Source organism: Tetrao urogallus, assembly GCF_951394365.1.
Source record: "Tetrao urogallus genome assembly, contig: SUPER_28_unloc_2, whole genome shotgun sequence".
Lineage (NCBI taxonomy): Eukaryota > Metazoa > Chordata > Aves > Galliformes > Phasianidae > Tetrao > Tetrao urogallus.
The window spans coordinates 247,023-273,073 of record NW_027639057.1 but is presented as its reverse complement, the minus strand read 5'-3'; the positions used below and the strand labels follow the sequence as shown (position 1 = coordinate 273,073).

Below are 26,051 nucleotides of genomic sequence, written 5' to 3'. Positions count from 1 at the left end.
GGACAGGGGCAGTCCTACGTACAGCCCTATGGCACGGGCACAGCCCTGAGTACAGCCCCATAGGTCCAAAGCCCCCACAAGGCAGCTCTGGAGCCCAAGAGCAGCCCCACGGCTGCAGAACAGCACTACAATCTGGGTACGGCTTGCTCTTACGGGGTGGGGGCTGTGCTCTACAGGGCAAGGGGTGCGGGTGGGCCCTGTGGAGCTCTTAGGACTGTGGTGGGGCAGCGCCTGTATGGATGGTGTGGGGTGGAGGTGGTGAGTGGGGTGTGATGGTTGTATGGGGCGCGATGTCGTGTGATGGTTATGGAGGGTGAGATGCAGTGTGGGATGTGTGCAGGGTTGTGGCGAGAGAGCTGGGTGTGTGTGGGGTCTGGTGGTCGTGTTTGGGGCGTGCAGCGGTTGTATGGGGTACAGCGGTTGTGTGGGGAGCATGCAGCGGGCATCTGGGGGCGTCGTGGTGTGTGTGGAGGGTGGGATGGTTGTATGGGCTGTGATGGTTGTAGATGGAGCTCAGGGTGGGCGCATGGGGGATGCTGGTTGTATGGGCCATGTGATGGCTGTTTGGGGCTGTGTGGGGTGTAACGGTTGTAGGGGTGCCCGGCGGTTGTGTGATGGCTGTATGTGGGGTGTTGTTGTGCTGTGGGGTCTGAGCAGGCCCTGAGGCCGTGCTGATGAACACCACAGCTTGGGGTGGGGGGGTGGTGAAGGGCTGTGGGGATCCCACTACCACCCAAACTGCGGGCTGTGGGGTCGGGGGTCTCTGTGTCCCCCCCCCCAACACCCCTGTCGTTCCCCCATAGGATGCGCCTTCCTCACCTACTGCGCCCGTGAGTCGGCCCTGAAGGCGCAGAGTGCCCTCCATGAGCAGAAAACGCTGCCGGGGGTGAGTGCCCCCCCCAAAAAAACCCTTACACCTCCTTTGGGGTGTAGCGTCCCCCCCCCCCAATTTGCACACCTCGTGGGACGTGCAGGGGTTCCCATCCCGATGCACACACACACGCTTTGAGGGTGCACAGCACCCCATGTGCGCACGTTGGGGTGGTACAGTGACCCCCCCCGCCCCCACTCCATGTGGGTGCCCTTTCCCGCTTATTACGGCCAGCGACACCCAACCCTCTCCCCCTCCCCCCCCCCCCCCCCCAAAAAAAAAAAAAAGACCTCTTTATGGGAGAGTTTAGTGGTTCCTGGGGACAAATGTGGGGAGGGGGAGTTCCCAAGTGTAAATACTGGGGGTACACAGAAACCCTCCCCCCAATTGGGAATCCCAAAACATCCCCCTCAGGGCCAAAAATCCCAACAGACAGACAACAAAAAAGGTCGTGGGGAGGAAATGCCATTTATATGGGGGGGAGAGCAAAGCATTTTGGGTGGATTCTGCTCTTAATTATGGCCAGGGACCCCTAGACACCCCCCTCCCCACAAAGACTCATTTCTAGAGGGGAATTATGGGGTCCTCAGATATTATGGGGGGTTGGAAGCCCAGGGGGAGGTCATCACGCAATCCCCACCCCGAACAATCCCTCCCCTCACTGTCCCCCCCTTCAGGTCCCCCCCATCAGAGCCCCCTGGGATTTACCTTCTTTGGGATAATCTGAGGATTTGGTGGGGTTTATGGGGTGGGGGGGGTGGGATTATTTGCATGGTGGAGGGGGGTTGATGGAGGGGGGGGATTAAGGAGCGGCACGGCCCCAGCAGCTGCCCCCAGTGTGATGTTTTATGTGGAGGGGAACACAAATGTCACCCACTGTCCCCATCAGTGCCAACGGGGGGGGCTGTTAGATGGGGGAAGGATTTAGGGGGCTGTTATACTGGGGGTAGGGGGAGGGGGGGGGGTGATTTAGGGTGCTGGAAGCCCCTATTAGCAGCTCCCCCCCCTCCATTTCTCCAGTTCCATCCCAGGATAATCCCGGGATTAAGGAGGATTAAAGCGGGGGGGGGAGGAGGGGGGTGCCATCTGGGCTTTATGGGGGGGGGGGTTGTGGGGCTGGGGGGGCACCTTCGCTTTCTGCGTGGGAAATAGGGGGGAGGGTGGGGTGAGATGGGGACAACGCCCCCCGCCCCTCCCCCACCTCCTTCAGCCGTAGGGGTTTCGGGGGCCCCCCAAATCCACCCCCTCCCCCCCCTCCGGCCTTGTCATTGTTTATCGCAGCGCTGCTGATGTCAGCGCCGTTGCCAGGCAACAGGATGGGGAAATTGGGGATGAGTGGGCGGTTGCCATGGAGCACGTCCTCCCGTTGCCATGGTTACCGGGCATCTGCTCCCTGCCCCCCCCCACATTGCTCTCAGGGGGTGGGGTCAGCCCCCCAGCCCCCCCAGTTAAAGGGGGGGGTGGGGAGAAGGTGGTCGTTGCCATGGTGCCCGCTGCCTGGTAATGGGATGCAGGCAGCATTGCCATGGTAACGCAGGGCATCTTTGGGGTACCCGGGGAGCTTTGGGGGGCTGCATCCCCATCGCTCGTTGTGCCCCCCCAGATGAACCGCCCCATCCAGGTGAAGCCGGCGGACAGTGAGAGCCGAGGAGGTACCACCCCCCATGTCCCCAAATGGGGCCCCCCAAGGGCCACCCCATGTCCCCCACAGGGCTGGCGCCAACCCCTGCCCCCCACCCAGTATCCCCAGTGGGGGTGGCCGTCCCCATCCCCGTGTTGTTTGTCACCTTATCCTCGTGTCCCCCACACATGTCCCCATGTCCCCTCCTCCTCCGCCCGTGTCCCGTGGTGGGGATGGCCCCATCCCTGTCCTCCTCCTGTGTCCCCCATCCCGTTGGTGTCCCAAGTCCCTGGGGAGGCTCCAGCATAGCACTGTCCCCATGTCCCCAACCTGTACCCAAGCAGCCCACGAGAGGCGTTCCCCCTACCATGTCCCCATCCCAGGTCTCAGCCTATCTTGGTGTCCCTGTGTCCCTGGAGGGGGGACACTTGTCCCCATCCCCATGTCCCCAGTACCATCCTGGTCAGGCACTGGCTGTCCCTGCACTGTCCCCATCCCTTGTCCCCATCCTGGCCGGGTGAGGGGGTGTCCATCTCCGTGTCCCAGTGTCACCACGCTGTCCCACAGAGGACCGCAAGCTGTTTGTGGGGATGCTCAGCAAGCAGCAGGCAGACGAGGATGTGAGAAAGATGTTTGAACCCTTTGGGACCATCGATGAGTGCACAGTGCTGCGCGGCCCCGACGGCACCAGCAAAGGTGTCACTGTGTGGAGATGGGGGCAGGATGGGGTGGGGGTGAGATTGGGGTGGAGGCAGGGGTTGGATGGGGATGGGATGGCGATGGCGATGGGGACGATGGGGGTGGGGACAAGGATGGGGATGGGGATGATGAAAGTGGAGTTGGGGATAGGATGGGGAGGGGGATGGGGATGGGAATGGAGACAAGGATGGGGGCAGTCAGGGTGCATTGGGCTGGGGAGGGCCGGGCATTGTCCCTGCTGACCCCGCCGTCCCCAGGCTGCGCCTTCGTCAAGTTCCAGAGCCATGCAGAGGCCCAGGCTGCCATCGCTGCCCTCCACGGGAGCCGTACTCTGCCGGTGAGGGCCACCAACCCCCCGCCACCCCTGACCGCCCCACTGCCAGCCCCACCACTGTCCCCATGGTTCCCACCACCACTGTCCCCGTTGTCTCCATCCCGCCCCTCCTGTCGTGATTCCTATCATCCCCACCGTGGTTCCCGTTGTCCCTCCCAATATCCCCACCATTATCTCAGTGCCATCCCCACATCATTCCCACCATCCCTCCAATTGACCCCACCGTCAGCCCTCCGATTGACCCCTCCCCATCCTATCGCTGTCTCCACAGGGCGCCTCATCCAGCCTGGTGGTGAAGTTTGCGGACACGGAGAAAGAGCGGGGTCTGCGGAGGATGCAGCAGGTGGCGAGCCAGCTCGGCATGTTCAGCCCCATAGCACTCCAGTTCGGGGCCTACAGCGCCTACACACAGGCGGTAGGGGGGGTATGGGGATAGGGGGGACGTAAGTGCCTGGGCATGGGGTGAGGGCGTTGTGTTGTGGGGTGGCAGCCGAAAGGATGGCCCTACATTGTGGTGTGGTAGGGTGATGGGGTGGGGGACATCAGTGGTGAATGGTCTCAGAGGGCTGCGCTGGGACATGGGGTGAGCTGATGGGCGCCCATGGGGTGAGGTGGTGGGACCCCACATTCTGAGATGGCCGTACTGCAGTGATGGGCAACAGGAAATGGTGAAACCCAGTGATGGTGGATCCCGTAATCCAGGATGGGGTCACTGGGTGGAGTGGGGAAACATGGCCCAGCGTGGTCGGAGATGGGAACGGGATGCTGTGAGGAGACACCGGGTTCCCAAGTTGGGCATTGTCAACCAAATGGGCGACACCCACTGGATCACGGGGATCTCGTGGGGACAACGCTTGGGAAAGGACCCTGGTGGCCGTGTGCGGTGCCAGCTCTGTCCCCACAGCTGATGCAGCAGCAGGCGGCCCTGGTGGCTGCCCACTCGGCCTACCTCAGCCCCATGGCCACCATGGCCGTCCAGATGCAGCATATGGGCACGGTCAACCCCAACGGGCTCATCGCCACCCCTCTGCCCCCCTCCTCAGGTAGGTGGCACTTGGGGATATGGGGACATCAGGGCTGTGGGGGTCATCTGGGGTGGGAGATGTGGGATGCAGGACAGGGGGGGTTGGGGGCATCAAGGATGGGGGATGCCAGAGGTGGGGATGCTGGAAATGGGGACGCTGGGTTGGGTCCATGTTGGATGGGGACCCCAAAGATGCGTCCGTGTGGGATGGCGATGTGGTGGCCACCAGGGGATGGATCCACAGCCAGATGGGGACGGCGTGGTGCCAACGCCAGGGTGGTGACCCCCGCTGTCCCCCAGGAACCAGCACGCCGCCGGCCATGGCTGCCACACCAGTCCCCGCCATCGCAGCCCCACTGAGTGTCAATGGGTACAGCCCGGTGCCTGCACAGCCCGCGGGGCCGCCCGCCCCTGAAGCCGTCTACGCCGGAGGGGTCCCCCCGTTCCCAGGTGCTTGCTGCCCCCCAGCTGCCCCCTCGTTGCCCCCCGCCTCCCCTAACGGCCCCCCACTCTGTCCCCCAGCCCAGAGCCCCGCTGCCCCTGCGGACCCCCTGCAGCAGGCATATGCTGGCATGCAGCACTACACAGGTGGGGGCGCTGGGGGCACTGGGAGGGACTGGGAAAGCATTGCATGGCACTGGGAGCTGGGTGGGGGACTTTGTGGCACTGAGGGCGCTGGCAGGTACTAGGAAGGAACTGTGTGACACTGGGGGCACTGGGAGAACTGGGGTGTACTAGACAGGCATTGCATGACTGGAAGTGTACTGGAGGGGGCACTGGAAGGCACTGGGATGGCATTGCATGGCACTGGGAGGATACTGGAGGCTACTGGGAGCCAGTGGGAGGGCAATGGTTGACACCGGGGAGGCATTTTGTGGCTCTGACGGGCACTGGGAAGCATTGGGAGCACTGGAGAGTGCTGCAAAGGCATTGCATGACATCGGGGGGGCACTGGATGAGCACGACGTGGCACTGGGGGAACTGGGAGGATACTGGGGAGAGCTGAATGGTTTAGAAGACCACACCTGTAAAGGACTGGGATGGCACTGGGGGAAGACTGGAAGCACTGGGGGCACTGGGAGCACTGGGGAGCTCTGGTGGTACTAGAGGGCACTGGGATGTGTTGGGAGGCACTGGGCTGTACTGGCTGACCCAATTTCCCCTACAGCCGCCTACCCTGCCGCCTATGGGCTGGTGAGCCCAGCCTTCGCCCCCCCAGGGCCACTGCTGGCCCCCCCGCCCCCTCCCCAACAGCAGCAGCGCGAAGGTGAGGAACCTCCCCAAGCCTTCCTGGGGGCCTCCTGGGACCCTGAGACCAGCCCTGAACTCCCTCAAACCTCCTGCGACCCCTTAGGACTCTCTGAGACATTGGGACACCCCAGAACCTTCCTAGGACCCCACAATCCTGGGACCCTCTCCGAGTCCCCAGGACTCCCCCAGGATCCCTTAAGTCACCCAATGGAGCTGTGCTTGGGGTGCCCGTAGCCACGGGGAAGCCATGGAGCAGTGGTTTTGGGGTCATCCATTGGAGTCTGTGGGTGCCCCGTGGATGGGTGCACGGGGTTGGGTTGGGTTTGGGGTTTTTTGGGGTGCCCCGGGCCTGTGCCCGCTGTGACGCTGCTCCCTCCACAGGCCCCGAGGGCTGTAACATCTTCATCTACCACCTGCCCCAGGAGTTCGCTGACACCGAGATCCTACAGATGTTCCTGCCCTTCGGCAACGTCATCTCAGCCAAAGTGTTCGTCGACCGCGCCACCAACCAGAGCAAGTGCTTCGGTAGGGACATGGGATGCGATGGCCGGGGGTGGGACACCACGGTCAGAGTGTGGGGACATCATGGCCATGGTCAGGACACGGGGACACCACAGATGGGGTCACCAGAGCCAGAAATATGGGGTCACCATGGCCAAGACATGGGGACACTGTGGTTGGAGTATGGGGACGTCATGGTAAGAGCATTGGGACGCTGTAGACGAGGACACCGTGGTCAGAGACAAAGGGGCATCACAGATGGGGTCACCAAGGATGTCCACTGACATCATCGATGTGGACACCGTGACCAGGAATATGGGGACACAATGGCCAGAGCATGCGGACATCAGGGACTTCACAGATGGGGTCACCATGTCCAGGGACACGGGGACATCATGAGCAGGACATCAAAGTACCGTGGGGACACCGCAGCTGGAGCCACCAAGGCCAGGGGCACGGAGTTATGGTAGCTGGGGACATCGTGGGCCAGCTGCAGGGCCACTTCACCACCATGACTGTGTTCTCACTGTCCCCACGTCTCTGCTGTCCCCACATCCCCATTGTCACCACCATCCCCGTGTCCCCGTTGTCCCCATGTCCCCGCTGTTCCCAGGCTTTGTCAGCTTTGACAATCCAGCTAGCGCGCAGGCGGCCATCCACGCCATGAACGGGTTCCAGATCGGCATGAAGCGCCTCAAGGTGCAGCTCAAGAGGCCCAAAGACGCCAACCGGCCCTACTGAGGGTGAGCCCCCAGACCCCGAACAGCCCCCCAAGCCATTGGGGTCCTCCCCAGCCCCACTTAATGTCCCCCATCCTCTCCTTCCTGCCCAGGTCTGGAAGTGCAGCGCAGCACCCATGGGTGACCCCAAAGGTGGAGCAGTCCCCCTGGGGTGGGGAGGTCGGTCCTGCCGGGGGGGGCACACAGACCCCCATATGCTCAGGAAGGATGGCCCCCCCCCGGCAGGACCAGATGGATCCCCCCTCCCGGTCCATCCCAGTCCATGGGCTGAGGAGGAGGACCCAGCAACCCCAGCACTCCCCCCAACACCCCTCTATTTTGGGTAGGGGCACTCCTCTGCCACCCAGGTCCCCGCTTGGGGCTTCTTTCTCACCAAACAGGACCAAACCCAGCCCCAAGCTGGGGACGTGGGAGGCACCTCACGTTGTGGGAGGGACATGGCCACCTCCCCCTGTCCCCCCAAATACCACCCCATGGGCAGCTGCGCCAGGGCAAGCGGGACCCTCTTCACACATACACTGCCACTCCGCTCTGCCCGGCCCCCACCTGCCTCAGTTTCCCCTTTTCTATGGGTTCCGGGGGCTGCACTCCCAGCACGGCCACAGCTGTATGGACATGGAGTGGCTGCACGTGGGATAAGCCGGGATTGGGGCGAACTGGGATCAGGATGCTCCAAGATTGGGATGTGCTGGAATCGGGATGCTCCAAGATCAGGATGCACTGAATTTGGGATGCGGTGAAACTGGGATGCACCGAGATTGGGATGCTGCAAAATGGGGATGCAACAAAACTGAGATACTGCGAGTTTGGGATGCAGTGAAACCGGGATTCCGTGCTGTTGGGATGAGCCCAAATCAGGATGCACTGAATTTGGGATGCCGTGAGAATGGGGTGCACTGTAACTGCCGTGTGCTGAAGTTGGGATGCGCTGGGATTTGGAGGCGTCAAGTTTGGAATGTGCCAAATGTTGGATGCAGCAAAACTGAGATTGAGATGCAGCAAAATCGGGATGCGTCGCATCTGGGATACCGAGAGATCGGGATGAGTGAGATTGGGATTTACTGATGTTGGGTCGCATCGCCATCGGGATGTGCCAGGATCAGGACGTGCCGACACTGAGACGCACCGAGATCAAAATGCAGCAATGTTGGGATGCACCGAGACTGGGATCTGCCAAACCTGAGGTGCAGGAAGACCAGGATGCTCTGCGATCAGGATTGCGCTCTGGATTGGAGTGCACAGAAACTGGGGTGGATCAACATTGGGACGCGCCGAGATCGGGACGCGCCAAAACCGGGGCGTCCTGAGAGGGGGATCCCCGCCCTTGGGACGCGGACCTCGGCCCCACAGCCCCCCGTGCCCCACGATCCCGGAGCCCGCAGCCCAGCCCGGCCGAGCGCCACCGCGGGGCCTCCCTGTAGATAATCCGTGAGCGGCACCGCGGGGCCGCTGCTCTCCTCCCCTTACCGGGGCTTTGGGACCCGCTGAGTCGTTGTGGGGTGGGAAGGGTGGGGGGTGGGGGGGGCGGACCCCCAGGAGTCGCCGTCTGCGGTGGCGACACCGGCGCTTAATTTATTTGCTATTTATTGCGATTCCTTTGGATAATTTAATTTTTTTTCTCTTATTTTATTTTTCTGTCTAAATAAAAGTTACCAAAAACAAAACAAAACAATCCCGAATGCTGGATCTGTTTTTGCAGGGTGTTTTTTCGTGTTTCTTTTTCTAGGTTTTTTTTTTTGTTTTTTTTTTTTTTTTGTGGGTTTCTTGTAGGGTTTTGTGTTTGTCGCCGTCGCCCTTCGCAGCGCTGTCGGATCCGTCAGACGGCGCTGGGGCCCCGCGGCGCTTCCTGACCTACTTACAGCGCCGCGCTTTCGGTTTCCTTAAGGAAAAAGGCAGAAGAAAAAAGAAAAACGACCCAAAAAGCCCAAATGCCACCGCGGCGGACGGCAGTGGGGACGCGTGGGGCGAAACGGGGCTCCGTGCAGAAATGGGGTCTGGGCTCCGCCGCGGGAAGGACGGCGGGGCGGCGCGCGGGCAGCTGAGCCCGAACGGGTCCGACGGCAGCGCGAGCTGCGCCCCCCGCCCTGCGCCCCACCGACGACCCTCCGGCCCCCGCTGCCCCCCGGGGCCGCTCGCACCCCTTTCACGGAACAGCGCAGCGTCAAACTCTTCATTTCACAGCGCCCATCCTCTTCATTTCTTATTTTTCTCCTCTTTTTTTTTTCCCCCCCCTCCATTTTTTCCCTTTTTTTCTCCTCCCCCCCCCCCCCCCCCCCGCCTTTTCTTTTTTATTTTTTGTCTTTTTTGCTTCCTTTTTTTCCCCCTTTTCTTCCTTTCCTCCTTTCCTTTTCCTTTTTTCCCCTTTTTCCTTTCCCTACCCCTCCTTATTTTTCTTCTCTCTAAAATGTTCAATTCTTAAAACCAGAGTGGTTGGACGGAGGGACGTGTGTGCTAAGGCACCTTAACGAAGGAGCTGCCCCTGAGGCAGCCAGGTGCGTGGGGATGGGATCAGTACACACCACTTTTTCATGGTTTTTTTGTGATTTTTTTGCCTCTTTTTATACATACATACATACATACGTCCAAACAGTGCAAATGGATGAATTCAATTTCCAGTCGTAAAAAATGGGATCAGAGCCATCCATGGGTGCTCGGGACGGGGCCGAGCCCTCCTCAGCCCCACAAAGATGACGTTGACAAATGGTGTTGTTATTAATAATATTTAGTTTAAGGGCTTTAATACAATAACAGAATTTGTAAGTGTTAATTTGGGGTTGGGGGTTACGCTCTGCTGCGCCGCGGTTAAGTGGCTGCGTCCCTCTGCTGTGCCCGCACCGTCTGGAAGATGTTCTGCAAGAGAGGAGAAGGGAGCATCAAAGGGCGGCCTGCGCTGCGCCCCAGCAGCTTTGTGTTCGCTCCGCTGCTGCCCACTGCTGCATTTCTGGTTCAACTGGGGGTGTTCTGGAGCTCTGGGATGGCTCTGCCCCTTTCCCTAAACACCAAACACCCCACAGCACAGCCATGAGCAAGCCTATTAGCAACCCAAGCTTGAGCCCCCAATGCTGCATTTGGGGGGGCTCCGTCCCGTCATTGTTTCACCGTTTGCAGAATCGCTCCCTGCCCCACTCGTGTGAGGCTGGGGGGGATGCGTCAGCCAAGGCAGGGAGCTGCGAGTTGCCCCACAGAGCTGTGATGTGCATCGACAGAATGGGACCCAAAGCTTTGGGCCCGGCCAGGGGATGCTCAGTGCACACACAGCCTCCGCCCCACAGCGCTGGGGGTTGCCCTGCTGTTATCCTGCTCGGCCTCCGTGGGGCAGAGGAAGCGATGCGTGGGGCCGGGGGCTCCCTCTGCAGCAGTGCCACCATCAAAGGGCTCTGGGGGTGTTCCGCCCCAGTGAGCACAGCCGCGTGCAGCCCAGCGCAGGCACACACAGCCGGAGGCAGCAGCCACAGCCGCACGCAGCAGCACAGCCTGCAGCCATGGCAGGGCGCGGAGCAGCGCTGTGTGCGACAGGAGCCGTGCTGGGCGCAGCAGAAGGCGCTGCTCGGCGCTGCGGAGCTCCCGCAGGTGCTGCAGCGCCGTTACCTTGCTGCACACCGTGTCTGTGCTGCAGTTCTGGTTATCCTTGTCTGTTGCCTCCTCCTCCACCTTGACGAGGGAAAAAGATGGAAGGGGATAAATAAAAAAAAGGGGCCTGAGGGGCTGGGAGGGGAGCGAGAGGCAGATGGGAGCGGCAGGAGGGGCGATGGCAGCACTTCTGCACAGCAAAGCAGCTCCAGCACCACCAGAATTTGCAGCCCAGCACAACCAGCAGCACTAAGCACCGCTTCCAGCTCCACCTCTGGCAACCAGCTCCAGAAATGCAGCTCCAGCTTCAACACCACCAGCTCCACATCTCTATCTCCATCCCCCCTCTGGCCCCAGAGCTTTGGCCCCAGATTGCTGCCAGGATGCAGCCCTGAGCCACACAGAGGGTGGTGCTGAGCCCAGGGCAGGGGCAGTGCCATCTGCAAAGCGACAGCGATGTCACGCAGCAGGGTCATGGAGCCCAGAGCTCGTGGTGCCTACGAGGACAGGGATGTCACACAGCGGGACCCTTCGTCCCACTGCAGCATCTCATGCCTAATGCTAGGCCCAGCCCAGGAGCTCCCAACCCCACAGCATGGAGAGCCCAGGGCAGAGGGGACGAGAGGACAAGAGAGCTGGGTGGCACCAGCAGGCACAGGCAAAAGGATGGACCCATGGTGACAGCACGGCTCTGAGCAAAGAGAGCCCTCTCTGAATAGTTCTGCAGCCACAGAACTAAGGTTTTGCCACCTGCGGGCGACAACAGAGCCCACCAACCCAGGAGCTCCTCGCCAGACCGTGGCACACAGCACCCTGCAGCTCTGCAAACAGAACACCGCGCTCCCAGCAGAGCCAGCTCAAACACCCGCTGCTCGCTCTTCAACCTCCTTGCTGGGGACAGGCAGGAGCGACCGCCAGCAAAACGCTGCTGTGGGAGGTGAAGGCAATTCCCTGCAGCCACAGCTCCTTACCTCTTTCCTCCACTTGAGCTCACAGAAAACCCGCTCGAAGCACTCATGCATGTAGTTGAACTGCAAAGAGAAAGTGGGCGCAGCTCAGATCTCCCGCAGCACCCAAAGCCCAGCCTGTGCTGCTGGCTCCTCCTGGCGGCCGCGTCCCCACCGCAGTGCTGGGGCCGTGCAGCTCCCACGGAGACACGGGACGGCTGGGATGGAAGGGACACGAAAGCACAGAACCACGGGATCACAGAACGGTTGGGCTGGAAGGGAGCCTACAGGTCACACAACTATGGCATCAGCACCGCTGGGTCGGAAGGGACCTCAGAAACACGGAGCCGTGGAATGGCTGGGTTGAGAGGGACCTTCAGAACCACAGAACGGCCGTGTCACTGACAAAGTGTTGAAGGTCACTGCTCCCAGGATGGGCTCCTGGGTGACACCACTTCACCCGGACGCAGAGCGGTTCTGGCTTCTCAAACCTGCCAGGAGTTGCGCTACTTACGTAGGGGGTGAAGATTTTAACCCATCGGGGTTTCTTCTCTCCTCGGGCATACTCAAAACAAAAGGCCATTCCCTCTTCGTCCGTGTCCCACCGCTGCATTTCGTCCCATTCGAACGCTATTACCTGGTTCTGAGGGGAGACAGAACCCAGGTGAACCCCTGGGGGGCAGGGGGGGCTCGAGGCACATTGGGTGGCGAAGCGAAGTCGCATGAAGAGACTCAGGGACTGCAGCCCAGAGCTCCAGGCTTCCTACAGAGCCATGGGGCTAAGCGCAGAGCCCTGCTCTCACCTCCAGCTGTCCCTCCTCGGTGCAGGCGTGGAGTTTAAAGTGCTTAATACTGATGGCTGTGATGACATGTCCCTTCCGCCGAGAGTCACAGGAGCAATGAGGGAAGATGATCTCGTTGTAACCCTCGCACGTCCGCAACATGTTCAAATACTGCGGAGAGAAATGGGCGCCGGGTTACACCTTGGGACGGGGACACGGCCCTCCTCAGAACCCTGCAGCCCAAAACAGGGAACCCAAGGGCATCAGGGCTCCTCAAAGCGTGTCCCCATCTGGGGGATCCCCTACAGCTGCCCCCGTCCCAGGACTCCCCAACTGTGCTCCATCCAAGGACTTCCAGGGCTGTGATTTTCACATCTCATTGCAAGGGAAGGTTTTCATGGAGCAGAACCACAACATGCAAGAGGGGACACGGAGGCGTGGCTTTTCCAAGAGCCACATCTCCCTTTGGAGCCACAAGTGGCCCAGTGCAGGAAGTGCCTGCTTGCTGGTCCTCCTGTTCGTTAATCATTAAGAGGTTTCAGCATCTCAGGTGACGCTTCCAGGGTCCGTGCTGGGGGATGTCAGAGCTGTGTTATGGGCTGCGGGAGCCCAGCGTGGGCTGAGCCCTGGACTTCTGCCAGGCTACAAAGAAATGAAGGCACAGCAGCGCTGCAGCCGCACTGCGAGCAGCCGGGATCCACTCCTCTTTGTGAGGCCAACGCTGCCACCTCTGGGGCTTTTTGGATAGAAAAAGACCTTTGCCTCCCGATGACTGCGGAACAGCAGCTCTCCCTGGAAGCTGCAGGGGACGGACTGCTATGGGCACCTCTCAGCACAAGGTTTTGTCTCTGCTTGGAGCAGTGCTGGGTATGGCACTGCAAGGTGCTCACTGGAGGAAACAAAGCAGGACAAGTGGGACGACTCACCATGACCATCTTTCTCTGCTCACAGAGCTTCTGTAGCTGGTAGGACTTCTCCTCTGCTTTGATGTAGCCTTTCTTGACATCATCAACAGCCTTAAACAGGGAAAAGTAAAAAAGGGGAAAAAAAAGGAAAGAAAACCCAGCAGTCAGACTGCAGGATCCCATCAGCACACCCCAGGGCCATCATGAGCCTTCGAGCTCCGTCCAGGAGGACTTTGGAATAACACTCCTGGAGGAAAAGGATGGACCTGGACATCTGGCGCTTGGCATCCTGCTTTGCCTTTGGCATCCCCTGGCTTTTGCCCGCCGTGCTGCTGGAGGGCAGCACTGGCATGGGATCCTGTTACCCTTCAGACTGAGCGGCCTTTCCTTCAGCCCTGCGCACCCCAACTCCTGCCTGGCAGCTCCCAAAGCTCCCAGCCAACAGAAGAGCCAGTCTAGGAAACCATACAGCTTGCCAGCGGCTATCTTTATTTCAGTGTTGACCAGGGGCTGGTACTGGCTCAGTCTGGAGTGTCAAGGGAGCATTTTTTGGTGGTGGAGACAGACAGAGCAGGACCCATCTTACTGAAGTTGGCAGATATCTACCTCTGGGCTGGTCATCCTAGCCTGGCTTTCTACAGTCAAGGGAGAACACGGCTCTTCTCAGGCTCACTTCATCCTATAGGGCAGCAGCATAGGAGGGGGCAGGTGAAACGACAGAAACATTGTGGTTCTGCAGAGCAGGGAGAAATCTGCTCCCCCACCGCCCAAAAGCTTCGTGCAGAGCTGAGGACAATATCCCACCCCTGGACGGCAGCCACTCGGGATCCCTCCGCTCGCCCTGGGAAGGGGCAGCGCTCAGGGCGGCGTGAGCCCCACCGTGCAGCCCCGGGCAGCAGGACGCAGCCAGGCCGCGCACTGCTGCTCCTCAAAGCCGTGCAGCTGAGGAGAGCAGCGGCTGCAGTCGTGGTGGGAGCTGGGCCCTTGGCTGCCAGCAGCTCACAGGATCATTAAGGTTGGAAGAGACTACTAAGATCATTGAGTCCAACCCCAACCCACCCCACCGTGCCCAAAACCATACCCCAGAGTGCCACATCTCTGCAGCTCTTGAGCCCCTCCAGGGACAGCACCTCCCCCCGCTCCCTGGCAGCCCGTTCCAACACATCACCACTCCTTCAGAGAAGAAACTTTTCCTGATACGCAGCCTGGGTTGGCTTACCTCCAGCACAAAGCTCCAGCTCTCCCAGGGAGCAATTAGGTACCCACCTGATGGAAGAAGTAGGTGACTGCCAAGTCGTTGTCATTGAGAAGAGCCTCCTCCTCTGTCGTGAAGAGCCATTTCCGGATGGTCAGGCACGTCCCCGGCACCGCCGAGGTGTAGTTCTGCACGTAGAGTTTGTGGGGAAATTCATTGGGTGCCAGCTTGCGCACTGCAAGAAGCAGAGCTTAACTCAGCACCTGCCTCCATGGCGCTGGACCCTGCCAGTCCCTTGCAGTGGCCCCCGGGGCACGGACAGGAATTTCACAGCACTTCCCCCTGCATGACACCATGACAGTGGTGAGGGCCATCTCTGGGTCCCAGCAGCGCAGTGGGGCACACACTGCCATGTCTCTGCATTGCCCTCAATGAAGCAACGCGCAGCTGGGATTCCTGGCAGCACTGCCAGCAGCCAGCCCTGCGCTCAGAGCTTCACTGTGATGGATCAAGGAAGGGTAAGGCCACCACCTCACCGCAGGCAGAGCTAACAGCTTCCAGGGAAATGAAACGGAGCCTGTCCAGATAGGAATAAATGGAGATGTTCCCATGAGTGTCCAGAAAGTGCAAGGGAGAAAGGCTGAGTTTTTGCTTTTCAGAGTGAGGAGCACAGCACTCAAGGATGAGGAACTAATAGCTGTGGATGGAGTCTGCGTGATGCTGTGCCAGCACAGCCCTGTCCCAGTGCTAACACCTGAAAACAAAAGCACCTGGCTAGGAGTGAGAAACCCACCACAGCGGAACACAAACCCATCGCTCCCACGCTGTGGTACAACTGCCACACTGGGGACAACGTTGGTTCAGTGAATCCAACACAAAGCTGGGGGAGATCAGAGCTCACCAAGACCTGGCCAGCCCCCAGCGCAAGCTGAGATGGAAGGAGAGAGTACTGAGTGCCAAAATCCCACATTCCAACCCCAAATCCCATCAGAAACTGAAGGACAGATGAGATGGCAAGCTGCAGCTTATGGCCTGTTGCAGACTGGACCCAGCTCTACGCGTGCACAGAGCAAATCCCATCTCCTCTGCAGCCCCTCTGCCCTGCGCTGAGATGCTGCTTGTGTCTGACCTCCAGCCATGTTTCAGTGATGCTGGGCACCACCTCTCTCTGAACCAAAGTAAAACATATCTGTTCAACAGAAGTGTCTCCTTGAACAGCTTAGGAACAGGAAAGTCAAACAACAGCAAAAAAAAACCCCAAAGCCATCAGATTTTGAGGGCTTCTCATTATCAGTGCTCTGCCTGCCCCGTTCCTCCAGGGCTCTTGGTCCTGTGAGTGCAGATGAGAGCTGCAGGAGCGCCCTAGGGCTCTCCAGCACTGCCTTGGCTGCTGTCTGCACTTACCGAAGGAGTGATTGATCACTTCAAACAAGGCAAAGTAGTTGGCGGTAACGCTGTCCATTCCAACTTTAGCAGCCACGGCCTGGAGAACAACCAAAGGGAAGGTGGGGTGAGCGCAGCAGGAGGGCTGGGCCAGCTCCGCGTGGGCTGCCCCCGAGCACTGCCTACCCCAAGCTGCTGACAGCAAGGAGAATGGGTGCAGGACGCACACAACTCCTGCGCGAGGCACGCTGTGTTAGAGCTGCGGTGCTCCCAGCTATCCGCCAGCTTTAAGATGTTATCGGGGACAACTAATTCGTCCCTCGCTCTGTCCTTGCAGCCAAGCCAAGGAAATGCTGTCTCAGCACAGTGTGAGGTGGGGGCTCGCCAGCTCCCACCCTCCCTGCCACAACGCTGGTGCGCAAGGAGGGGCAGAGGAGCTACTGAGCACCTCCAGGGCCTCAGGGAGCGCATGGATCGCACGCATCCTTCATGTCCCGAAGAAAGAAGATAAAGCAGCCCACCTGGTACACCTGGTCTGTAGTGCTGTTCTTTTTGACTCTGACTGTCACTGTTGTTATGTCTGGTAATGCTACCCGAAGCTCCACGTCTGAGACGCCGTTGTAATTCTGAAGAAAGGGAAAAAAGAGGATAGGAATCAGCAAGGCCCTCAGTTGAGGGGCTGGGGGTCACCCCTTCCAGTTCAGGCTGAGCCAGGAACTTCATGGACCAATTACTGACTGCCTTGCACTGCTAATTAATGTGGTCATTTGTACACCATTGCACCCAACAGAATCCCTTTTCAGGCTGCAATGGGGAATTCAGAAAGAAGCGGCACCCTGCTCAGGTGTGGGGCAAGGAGCCCGTGGCAGGGCTCAGGGGACAGCCTTGCTTTTCTGCTGCTGCTTTCTACGTGGCTTTGGCAGTGTCCCTGCTCCCCGGTGCAGTCTCCACCACAGCAGAGCTGCAGCACGCTGCCCACGTGCCTACCTCATCCGACTCCGACAGGAACTCCTGCATGATGTCGCTCTCCCCGATGACGCGGATGGAGCACACTGCAGGACACAGAGCACAAGTCAGGGGCCGACCCAGGGGAGGCAGCCGCCCCTCCAGGAGATGCCCGAAGGACAGGGCGACAACGCCGGGCTGTTCCGCAGGCAGCCAAGGGCAGGGAGAGCCTTCTCAAAGTGAGCTGGGGCACGTGGGCTGGCATCCAGCAGAGAGTGCAGCAGTGTGGGATATTCCCCCCGGGCAAAGCCCAGGCTGCAGGCAGTCAGCCAACGGAGGTTTCAGCTGTACTTAAAAGCAGCGTGAGATTTCATAAATAGTCATTCCAGAGGGACTGGAGCTATTTGGGAATTCAGGTCAAGTTCAGGAAATAATTTGGAGCCGAAGCGCATCATGCTGCATCCAAACACGACCAGCCTGCCCCTTCCTGCAGCCCGGAGGAGGAAGATGACTGAGCTGTGTGGGGTGGGGAGAACCTGACCTACGTCCCACCGCGGCGCTCACAAAGTGATGGAGCTCAGCGCTTCAGCCATAAAAGTTCTGTGTGAACACAAGGGCGGAAGAGCCCTGGAACTGAGCCCAGAGCGGCACAGGGTAGTTTCCTTCTCTGGAAAGATTCAAACCCACATGGATGCGAACCTGGACAATGTGTTGCAGGGACCTGCTTTAGGGTTGGCCAGGGGGATCTCCAGAGGTCCCTTCTAACCCCTGCGGTGCTGGGACTGTGATGCTGTGCAGTTCACACTCTCAGCTCCATACCTTTCTCCAGGTACTCCTCCAGCCCTCGCCGCCGGGCGTCCAGCTGCTGTTCCGACAGGGAGAAGGGCCACTTTCCAGGGAGACGTGGGAAGGTGAAATTGGCAAATTCCCGCTTCAGGTTCTGGTGCAGGATGGCAAACTCACGGTACCGCTTGGAGCAGAGCTGCCGGCCAGCCATGTAAACGTTGTACACCTGCGGGGAGCAGAGAGGAGCAGCTTAGAGTGCAGCCAGGAGGGCTAGAGCTGCAATGAGAAGTACGGCTCGATGCTTCCAGCACCACCTTGAGAGAGGAGGAGCTGCTGCAATGGGGTCGGGAGGTGCAGAGAGCAGCAGCTCCAGTGCAGAGGTTCCTCTGCCCCATTACAGCCCCCCAGCATCACCCTGCACCCTCCCAGCAGCAAAGCCCCAGCCTAGCTCTGCAACAATGAAGAGGTCTTTTCCAACCCCTATGGTTTGGGGTTTCCCCCAGCAAGGGCAGGCAGCAAGCGCGGGGCGGGCAGGATGAGGACCCTGAGGTTTGCAAGCTGGGCACCTTTCTTTAATTCATTTCCCCCCATATTCTCCAGAGGGAAGAAGATGATGAAAGGGAAAAGGAATTTCCCAGATGGGAAGCAGCATGTCAGGACATTTGTTCCCTCTCACCTCAACATTTGGTGTAAAATGAGTGCAAATGTGAGCAAAAGCTCACACGAGCAGAACTACGGCTTCCTACCTCATCTTCTATACTAGTGCTATTAACAAAAACGTTTGCAGCGCACAAGAAATAACTGCAAAAGAATAACCAAGCAGAGACGAAACAAGTCAGTATCAAAAGCAGCCAATAAATTATGAGTTATTTTCGAATTATTGAAGGCACAAAGGGACCACTGCCACCCACTGCCCCCAAGCAGCACTGCATTCCCGGGCATGGGAAGCGCCGTCCGGCCAGTACCAACCACGAACTTCTCTCCATTCTGCTCCACGTGCTTGTAGGTGGGGATGGAGATGGGCACGGCCTGCTTCTCCGTGTAGTCGTAGAAGGACTGCCCCAGGGAGTCGTCGCTGGGGTCGAGGTTGTCGGCCTCGTGGGGAGGCACCGACAGCACCGTCAGGATCAGCTCCTTCTCCCCAGCGCGGATCAGGTCCACCACCTGCTTGTGTGTCGCTCCTTCAACGTTCACCCCGTTCCTGTAAGACAGTGGGGACGCCATCAGCAAGGCTAAGGGGACGCTCAGAGCCAGCCCAGAAATCCAGCACAGATCTGCCTCCCCACCAGCAGAAGGTAACTGACATCTCCATGGCTTCAGCCCCCTTCCTGCTGTGGGTTACGCCAGCAAGAGAGAAGCAAGAAAAACACCAAAAAACCAAAACAGCCCACATAGTTCCCATGTTCAAACTCTGCAAGTTCTGCTTTGGTGGGAGTAGCTCTGCAGCTCAGCTCTGCCAGGAAGCAAGCAGAGCCCAGCTGCACTGCTCTGCTCTCACGACATCAGGTTGAAGCTTCATCCATTTCTCCCACTGACAGTTTATTGAGTTATCTGCTATGGTACTTTGTTTAGGAGCTTCCACCACAGCCAGAAGTTCTTTAGGGGCTTTGCAGAGCCAGAGAATGCTTTAGACTGGAAGAGACCCTGCCTCATTCCAACCCCTACAATGGGAAGGGACACCTCCGTGGGTCTTCTCTGGATTCTTTGTGCTAAGAGGGCCCAAGAGCCACGCACAGCTCTTCCAGTGGAGTAACGATGCCACAGAGCTGAGAATTGGGGAAATACCCCCTCTTGTCACAGCAAAATGGAGCCATTCCTCACTGCAACACAGCGCCGTGCGGGAGCGGCACTCGCATTCATTCCAGCTGAGCGAGGCTCACGTGCTGCTCACTCATCCCAATGGGAGATTGTTTCCATTCAGTGGAATTAAAGCCAGGCTGCGGAGTCCTCCAGCACTGCTGCCCGCGTGGGATTCGGGCGGCCCAAAGCAGGACTTCTCCCTGCAAGCAGAGACTGACGGCTCCGCTCACCTCAGTGCTCTGCCAGCCGAGCCCCTGTAAGGCAAGGGCAGCTCTGCAACAGAGTCACCATAGCAACTCTGCCTGTAGAAATCCTGCACAAACCTTGGGGAGAAAGGGAACGGGAAAGGAGCTGCTGTGTGCAGAGCTGCTGTGTGCAGAGCTGCGGGGAGCCCAGCTGCGCAGTGCGGCCACAACACGCCAACAGCCCATCTGCTTTTCCTGGGATGCTTGGGTGCTTTTCTCTTCGAGCTCCTGCTTCCATTTGGAGGCAACAGAACTCAACTCCACAGGTGCTACCCTCACCCTGCCCAGCTCCAACCCCCTGTCCAGCTCTGGGGGATGCCAAGCAGGCCAGAGGTAAACCTACACAAACAGAAAGGTTGGAAAAGACCTCCACGATCATCAGGTCCAACCACTGACCCATCACCACCACGGCGACCCACAGGATCACAGACTCATTACAGGATCACCGAATCCACCCACCAGCCCATCCCCATCACACCCCAGACCGCACAGGAAGGGCCAAAAGGAGAACTTCACTGCAAACCACTGCGGGACGGAGCGCAGAGAGCAACTTCCCCTGTGAGGTCACTTCTCCAGCCAAAGGCAGATGTGGTAAAAGCAGGAATGAGGTTCTGCCCCTTCCACTCTCAGACGCCGATCATTGACCTCTGTCAGCACCCAGCTTCCTCCTCACCCCATGGAGCTCAAGGGGCCCACAGACATCACCCGGTCCAACCTCTGAGCACGCCGTGCTCCCCAGGGCCATCAGCAGAGCTGCACAGAGCCAGAGCTGGGGCACGGTGCTGTGAGCTGAGGCACGACTGTTGCCATGCCACCACCGCCCAGCCGTCAGGGCTTCCCACTGCCTGGATCCTGCTGGGTCCCCTCCAACCCAGGATGCTCTGCGATTCAGAGAACCATGGGATCACAGCGTGGTTGGGGTGGAAGGGACCTACAGACCACAGCACTGCAGAACGGCTGGGTTTCAAGGCTCCTCACACCCCAAACCACCCCGCCATGGGCTGGCTGCTCCCCACCCACTCAGGCTGCCAAGGGTCCCATCCATGGCCTGGGGCACCTACAGGGATGGGGCACTCACAGCCTCATTGTCCTCTCTCTGAGTAAAGGATTCCAATCCTCACGCCTGACCCAAATCTTCCCTCTTTCAGTTGAAAACCAGTGACCCCAACTCTCGGGATATCCCACGTTAAATCCCAAGGATGCAGCAGAACTCCCCAACACACCGATGCTAAGGAAGCTCTAGCACACAGAAGAGCATTTCAGTCCTCCCATTTGTGCACCAAACGACTCATCTTCTGTGAAGACTTCAAATTTCCTGCCAAGAGAAGGGAAGGGAATTGGCTGCGGAAAGCCTGCACGACGCTGCCCTGAGACGAGGACCTTAACACAACTCCAAGCGCGGCCTCCACCACGCAGAGCCTCTCCCAGCCCCTGACCCTCAGCTCCAGCACAGAGCTCAGTGCACCCCCAGCAGCTCCGTGCACTTCTGCATCTCCTGCAGCACATCAGTTCTTACCAGTCACGGGCACAGCAAAGCATCCCTCCCTGCTCTGGGAAGGGCAGTATTTCCCCATTTCTTATCATCCCAATGCTCTTCCTAGATGGAAGCCAACTCTCCTCTTAGGGCTACAAAGCCCAGACCTTGCTCAGCATTCCTCCAAACATAAATAAACCTCAGAAGGAACCACCAAGTAAGGTTCCAGCGACGTTCCCACTTCTGTGCAGAAGAAAGCAGGAGCCTGGGAGAACGACCACTTTCACAGCAGCCTCTTATGACGCCTTAAGGAAGTTTAATACCTCTGTGCACATTTATATGCTCTGCTCTAGCAAACTGCAGCACCGCCATTCATTCATCTGCTCCAATTACATGAGCAATGCCTTGCAAACAAACGCTTCTTAAGCACTCTGTGAGGAGGCAAAGAACAGCAATGCTTCCGAAGGTCCACAACTAAATATCACTTAAAAGAAAACGAAATATTGACTTAACATGTAGCCTTGCTGAAAAAAGAAAAAGCATTTTTGGAGCGTGGTGGTCCTTGGGGTCCCTTCCAACCCAAGCCATCCTACGATCCGAACGCTTCAGAAGCTCAACCTGTGCCAAACATAACAGCAGACAGCTCCCAATGCTGCCCATGCCAGCTGCAGCAGGAGCAATAACCAAAACAGTGACTCCACACACCCTGAGAGCAGCCAACCTCCAAGAGCCCCATGACCAGCTCCGAGCTGGAGTTTTGGGTGCAGCTTTGTAAGCTAACATCAAAGCAAGGATTTGTATTGGCTCACGCAGACCCCACCAATCCCTCCTCGAGGGAAGTTCAGGAATGGTGGAAAAGAGAGAGGGAATGGCAAGGAAAGGCACATGAGGAAAGCGGTGTGGGATGCTGAGTGTGGCACACTGGCTGCACGGATGGAGCAGAGGCAGCAGATACTGAATTCCTCCAGCTTCAGTAATTAAACTCATCCCCATGAGCACACACAGCATTCTATCGGAATAGACTGCAGAAGTGTTAAGCCAAGGCAGATAAAAAGGCTCTCTCATTTATTTAATTGCACACTTAATGGGAAAGCCAGCAAGCGAGGGCTCTTCATTTACCCACCGCTGTTATCTCCCGCAAGAAAAGACATCAATTTGCAGCTTTTTCCTTGGACGTCCCTCGAGCTTTGTGCACAGCGAGGGATGGGGCCACAGTGAGAACCAGGGAGTCCAGAGGAAAAAGAAAGGATGCTCCCCAAGCCACCTGAGCTTAAGGAGACATCCTTAAAGCCTTTGGTGCAGGTAAGCCTGCTGACCGCCCCGTGGTTTTCTGCTAGCACGCCCCTCGCACGAGCAGCACAGCGCTGCCACGTCCCCCCTGCAGACAGCTCCGTGCTTTCCCAGGCAGCACCAGCTTCTTCTGGGCCACACTGACACGCAACGTCCGACTTTGGGCCAGGAGAAGAAAAAGAGTTTCACTTCCTAAAGGACAAAGCAGAGGTTCTGCACAACCACGTGGACGTCTCGCCCGTTAAAGAGCTGATGGGGCGATGCCATGCCAAAGTCTGAAGAGAAGAAGTGTGGAAAGGCTGTCAGCAACACACCAAACATCTCTCCTGTTCTGCAGGATGGGTGGGAAGGAGACCCTGCGGCATCGCACCCGCACCAGGGTCTCACTGAGCTCCTGTTATCGTGAACCACATCCTCACCGACTTGTTCTGAACCAGCTCCCTGCAGACAGAGCTAGCAGCAGCACAGAGCTCCTCCCCACCGAGATTAGTTATGATTGTCATTCAGGGTGATAATCAAGAACTAAATGAGCTCTCATTGTCTGACTCCAATGCCCTCAACACCCACAAACACACATCAAGCTAAGGAGATTAGAGAGCGTGCCATGGCTGTGTTGCAAAACCAACCTTGGAAAGCAAGAGCTGCACTTGAGGTGCAGGAGTGTAGAGTGGATGGTGAGGAAGGACTCTGAGAGCCCAGGAGCCCAAAGAGAACCTCCACCACACCCTGGGCAGAGCTTGGAGCAAGACCCGTGTCCCCTAGCTCTGCGCAGGCTGCTCAGCACAACCACAACGCAGAGCCTGGAGCCCCGTCTGCCACGGCGCAAGGGACGGGAAACCAGAGCTATTTTGGGAGGCTGTTTTATTGTTTCCTGCTCAGCTCACGAGCGCTTGGTCTGACTCGTAGGAGCTGGACTCTAATTAATGCCCACGTCCTGCTGAACACACAGGCAGCGCAGGGCCGGCGAGCTGACTGAGGCATCGCAGCTAACGAGCGCGACAGTCAATACGGGGTGAGGGTGAAAGCCAACTGGGTGCTACGAGATGATCCACGGGGAAACGAGGAAGTGGCCTCGCTCTGGCGATGGGCAGGGAGAGGAAATCCCACTCCTCAGCAAGACGGAACAGGCTGCCCAGAGAGCTGGCGGGGTCTCCTTTTCTGGAGACACTCAAACCCACCTGGATGCGATCGTGCTGCAGGGCACTGCTTCAGGGGGTCTACAGAGGTCCCTTCCAGCCCCTACGGTCCTGTGCCTCCTTCACAGACCGCATTTTAAGCATCTCCCATAAGACAGAGCTCTTCCAACCTGGCACCTTGCAACGCATACAGATATTTCCCTGGGTCAATAAGAGCTGTTCTCACATCGCTCCTCCAGGTGCAGAATTCAGCCCAAACGCTTCTGCTGCGCAGAAAATCAAAGTGGGATGGATTTGGGTCACTGGGAAGAGCCGAATCCCAGGGCCTGCTGCAGGGCACAGCCAGTTCCAGCCCTGTGCTGTCCTTCAGAGCCCGGCAGCAAGGCATTCCTGCTGCTGGGAAATCCCTGTAATTAATAAGTAATTGAGCTTGACCAACTCAGCACCAAGTACAAAGGTGTAAAGAACAGCGGAGATTGCTCAGCGCGGGCAGAACCAACCCGAAGAGCTGCACGGCAATGTGCCTGATGCTGGCCCACAAAATCAACACTTATGGGATCTTTTAGGAAAGAGAAAGGAGGGGTTTCAACACACCAAAGCATTTCTACGGGAAGACATTCCCTGTAATTCTTGCAAGGAACAACCAAGGGGTCAGGATCAGGAACCAGCAGCAATTCAACCCCATCCCCTTGGCACCCACGTGGACCCCAGAGCTGTCCCTGAGCTCACTGCTGAGGGGAAAATCCCTGCACACCATAAAGAAAGGGAACCTCAAAATGTCAGCACAGCAGAGATGGAAATGGCATCCCCACACCCCAAAGGATCCCCCAAAGCTCTCAGATACACCACTGGCGCAGCACCCCCTGAATTGTCCCTAAAAGCCCCACGTGGAGTGGAGAGGGGAAGCCCCCTATAAGTGCCTCCAGTGCAAGGAATGGAGCACCGCCCCATGCAGAGCCCCACAGGGGAACAGCAGACTCAGACCCCTCTTTGGGGTGCACACAGCGCTCCCTAATGATCCCCCACGAGATGTGGGGAGTCCCAAGTGACCCTAAATCCTTGTGGGAAACCCCCAGCCTCCAACCCCTCATCCAAAGCACCCTCCTCTACGAAGCACCCTCCCACAGCCTCAGTGCAGAAATGGCCCAGACCCCATAACCCCTTCTACATGTCCCCAAACTTCAGTGTGCTCAGACCTCTCAGGACCTGTGTGAACCCCCTCAGGAACTCCCTAAGGCCCTTCAGAACCCCTGAGGCCCCTCAAATGCCCCCACGACTCCTCCTCTCAGGACCCACCCCAAACCTGTCAGCTCACTCAGGACATCCCTTCCAATCCCCCAGACCCTTCAGAACCTCCTCAAGACTACCCCAAAACCCTCAGCCCATTCAGGGTACCACCCGAGACCCCTCAGGTCATCCCCACAACCTCTCGGCATCCCCCCAAAACCCTTCAGGGTCCATCCCAAACCCCGCAGCGCACTTAGGAAGCCCTCAGCCTCATCAGGCTCCCTCCCAAGCCCCCTCAGGACCCCCCTCCACCGCACCAGAACTCTCTCAGGACCCCCCACCCCCACCCTCAAGCCCCCTCAACACCGACGCAGCCACCACACCCCCTCCACACCCGCCCTCCCCCGCAGCCCGGGCCCGGCGGCGGCCCCCCCCGTACTCACACCTCCAGGATGCGGTCTCCTTTGCGGACCCCGGCGCGGTCGGCCGCCCCCCCGCCCAGCACGGCGCTGACGTGCTGCAGCGGCGCGTACAGCTCGCCGTTGATGCTCCGCAGCTGCCCGCCCTCGCTCACTTGACCCCGCACGTTGAAGCCGTATCCGGATTCGGATTTCACGATGCGGACCACCCGCGGTCCCCCCGGGGCTCCTTCATCGCCGCCGTTCCGCTGCGGGGCCGCGGCCGAGCGCGGCGGCCCTTCACCCTCCTCGTCCGCCATCTTGGCGAGCAGCGCCGGGCCGCGCCGTCACGCGCGCAGCGCCCCCTCGGCCACCGTACGCGCAAGGGGTGATGGGAAACGTAGTCCGAACCGCCGTAGAGCGCGATGGGGCGCGGGGAGTGATGGGAAATGTAGTTGGCGCGGCACTGCGGGAGCTGCGGGGGGGCAGCGGGGCGGGGAGATGAGAGAGAGCGGCGTGCGGGATGTAGTGGGGCGGGAATGGGGCTGTAAGAGACGGGAATGGACTGCTCAGTAGTGTGCGTGTGTGATAGGACGAGGGAAGCGGTTTCCGACTAAAAGGGGGAGATTTAGGCAGGGTAGAAGGAAGGGTGTTTCTATGAGAAGGGTGGGGAGGCGCCGGCACAGGTCCTGCGGGCAGCGGCGCCGATCCTGGAGTTGCGCGGCCGTTCCTCCAGGCTGCGTGGGGCTCTCAGCTCCTCACGGAGCTGCGGGTGTCCCCGTTCATCGCAGGGGGATTGGACCAGATGGCCTTTGAAGGTCTCTTCCAACGCAAACGATTCTGTGATTCTACAACCTTAATGATCAGCCACTGCACCACGGCACGGTTGGGTTGGAAGGGTCCTTAACGATCATTCTCAGAACCACA

The 26,051-nt window shown here is 58.8% G+C and overlaps 3 protein-coding genes across 5 annotated transcripts in view; 2 read left to right on the top strand and 1 right to left on the bottom strand.

The window, feature by feature from the left end:
* Positions 1-1,929, top strand: part of THEM4 (thioesterase superfamily member 4) — a gene marked incomplete at both ends in the record, with an annotated part of 3,832 nt that extends 1,903 nt beyond the window's left edge. The window contains 2 exon segments of the mRNA XM_079550955.1: positions 804-886; positions 1,903-1,929. Coding sequence (XP_079407081.1) covers positions 804-886; positions 1,903-1,929 — 110 coding nt within the window.
* Positions 809-7,042, top strand: CELF3 (CUGBP Elav-like family member 3; the record flags this gene model as incomplete). Of its 2 annotated transcripts, XM_079550963.1 has the most annotated exons (11): positions 809-886; positions 2,475-2,523; positions 3,060-3,188; positions 3,449-3,528; positions 3,797-3,940; positions 4,430-4,568; positions 4,850-4,999; positions 5,072-5,137; positions 5,718-5,816; positions 6,182-6,325; positions 6,915-7,042. In XM_079550963.1, exons 2-11 carry the CDS (start codon positions 2,475-2,477, stop codon positions 7,040-7,042), a joined length of 1,128 nt encoding a protein of 375 aa, XP_079407089.1. In that variant the 5' UTR covers positions 809-886. The 2 variants fall into 2 exon arrangements, with proteins under 2 accessions (XP_079407089.1, XP_079407090.1); XM_079550964.1 differs by lacking the exon at positions 4,850-4,999.
* A 2,801-nt stretch (positions 7,043-9,843) lies between these two features.
* SNX27 (sorting nexin 27) lies at positions 9,844-25,444 on the bottom strand (the record flags this gene model as incomplete). Of its 2 annotated transcripts, XM_079550971.1 has the most annotated exons (13): positions 9,844-9,891; positions 10,630-10,692; positions 11,583-11,642; positions 12,073-12,201; positions 12,362-12,511; positions 13,267-13,356; positions 14,512-14,675; positions 15,845-15,923; positions 16,345-16,449; positions 16,811-16,875; positions 17,588-17,780; positions 18,524-18,755; positions 25,170-25,444. In XM_079550971.1, 13 exons carry the CDS (start codon positions 25,442-25,444, stop codon positions 9,844-9,846), a joined length of 1,653 nt encoding a protein of 550 aa, XP_079407097.1. The 2 variants fall into 2 exon arrangements, with proteins under 2 accessions (XP_079407097.1, XP_079407098.1); XM_079550972.1 differs by lacking the exon at positions 10,630-10,692.
* Positions 25,445-26,051: the final 607 nt, after the last annotated feature.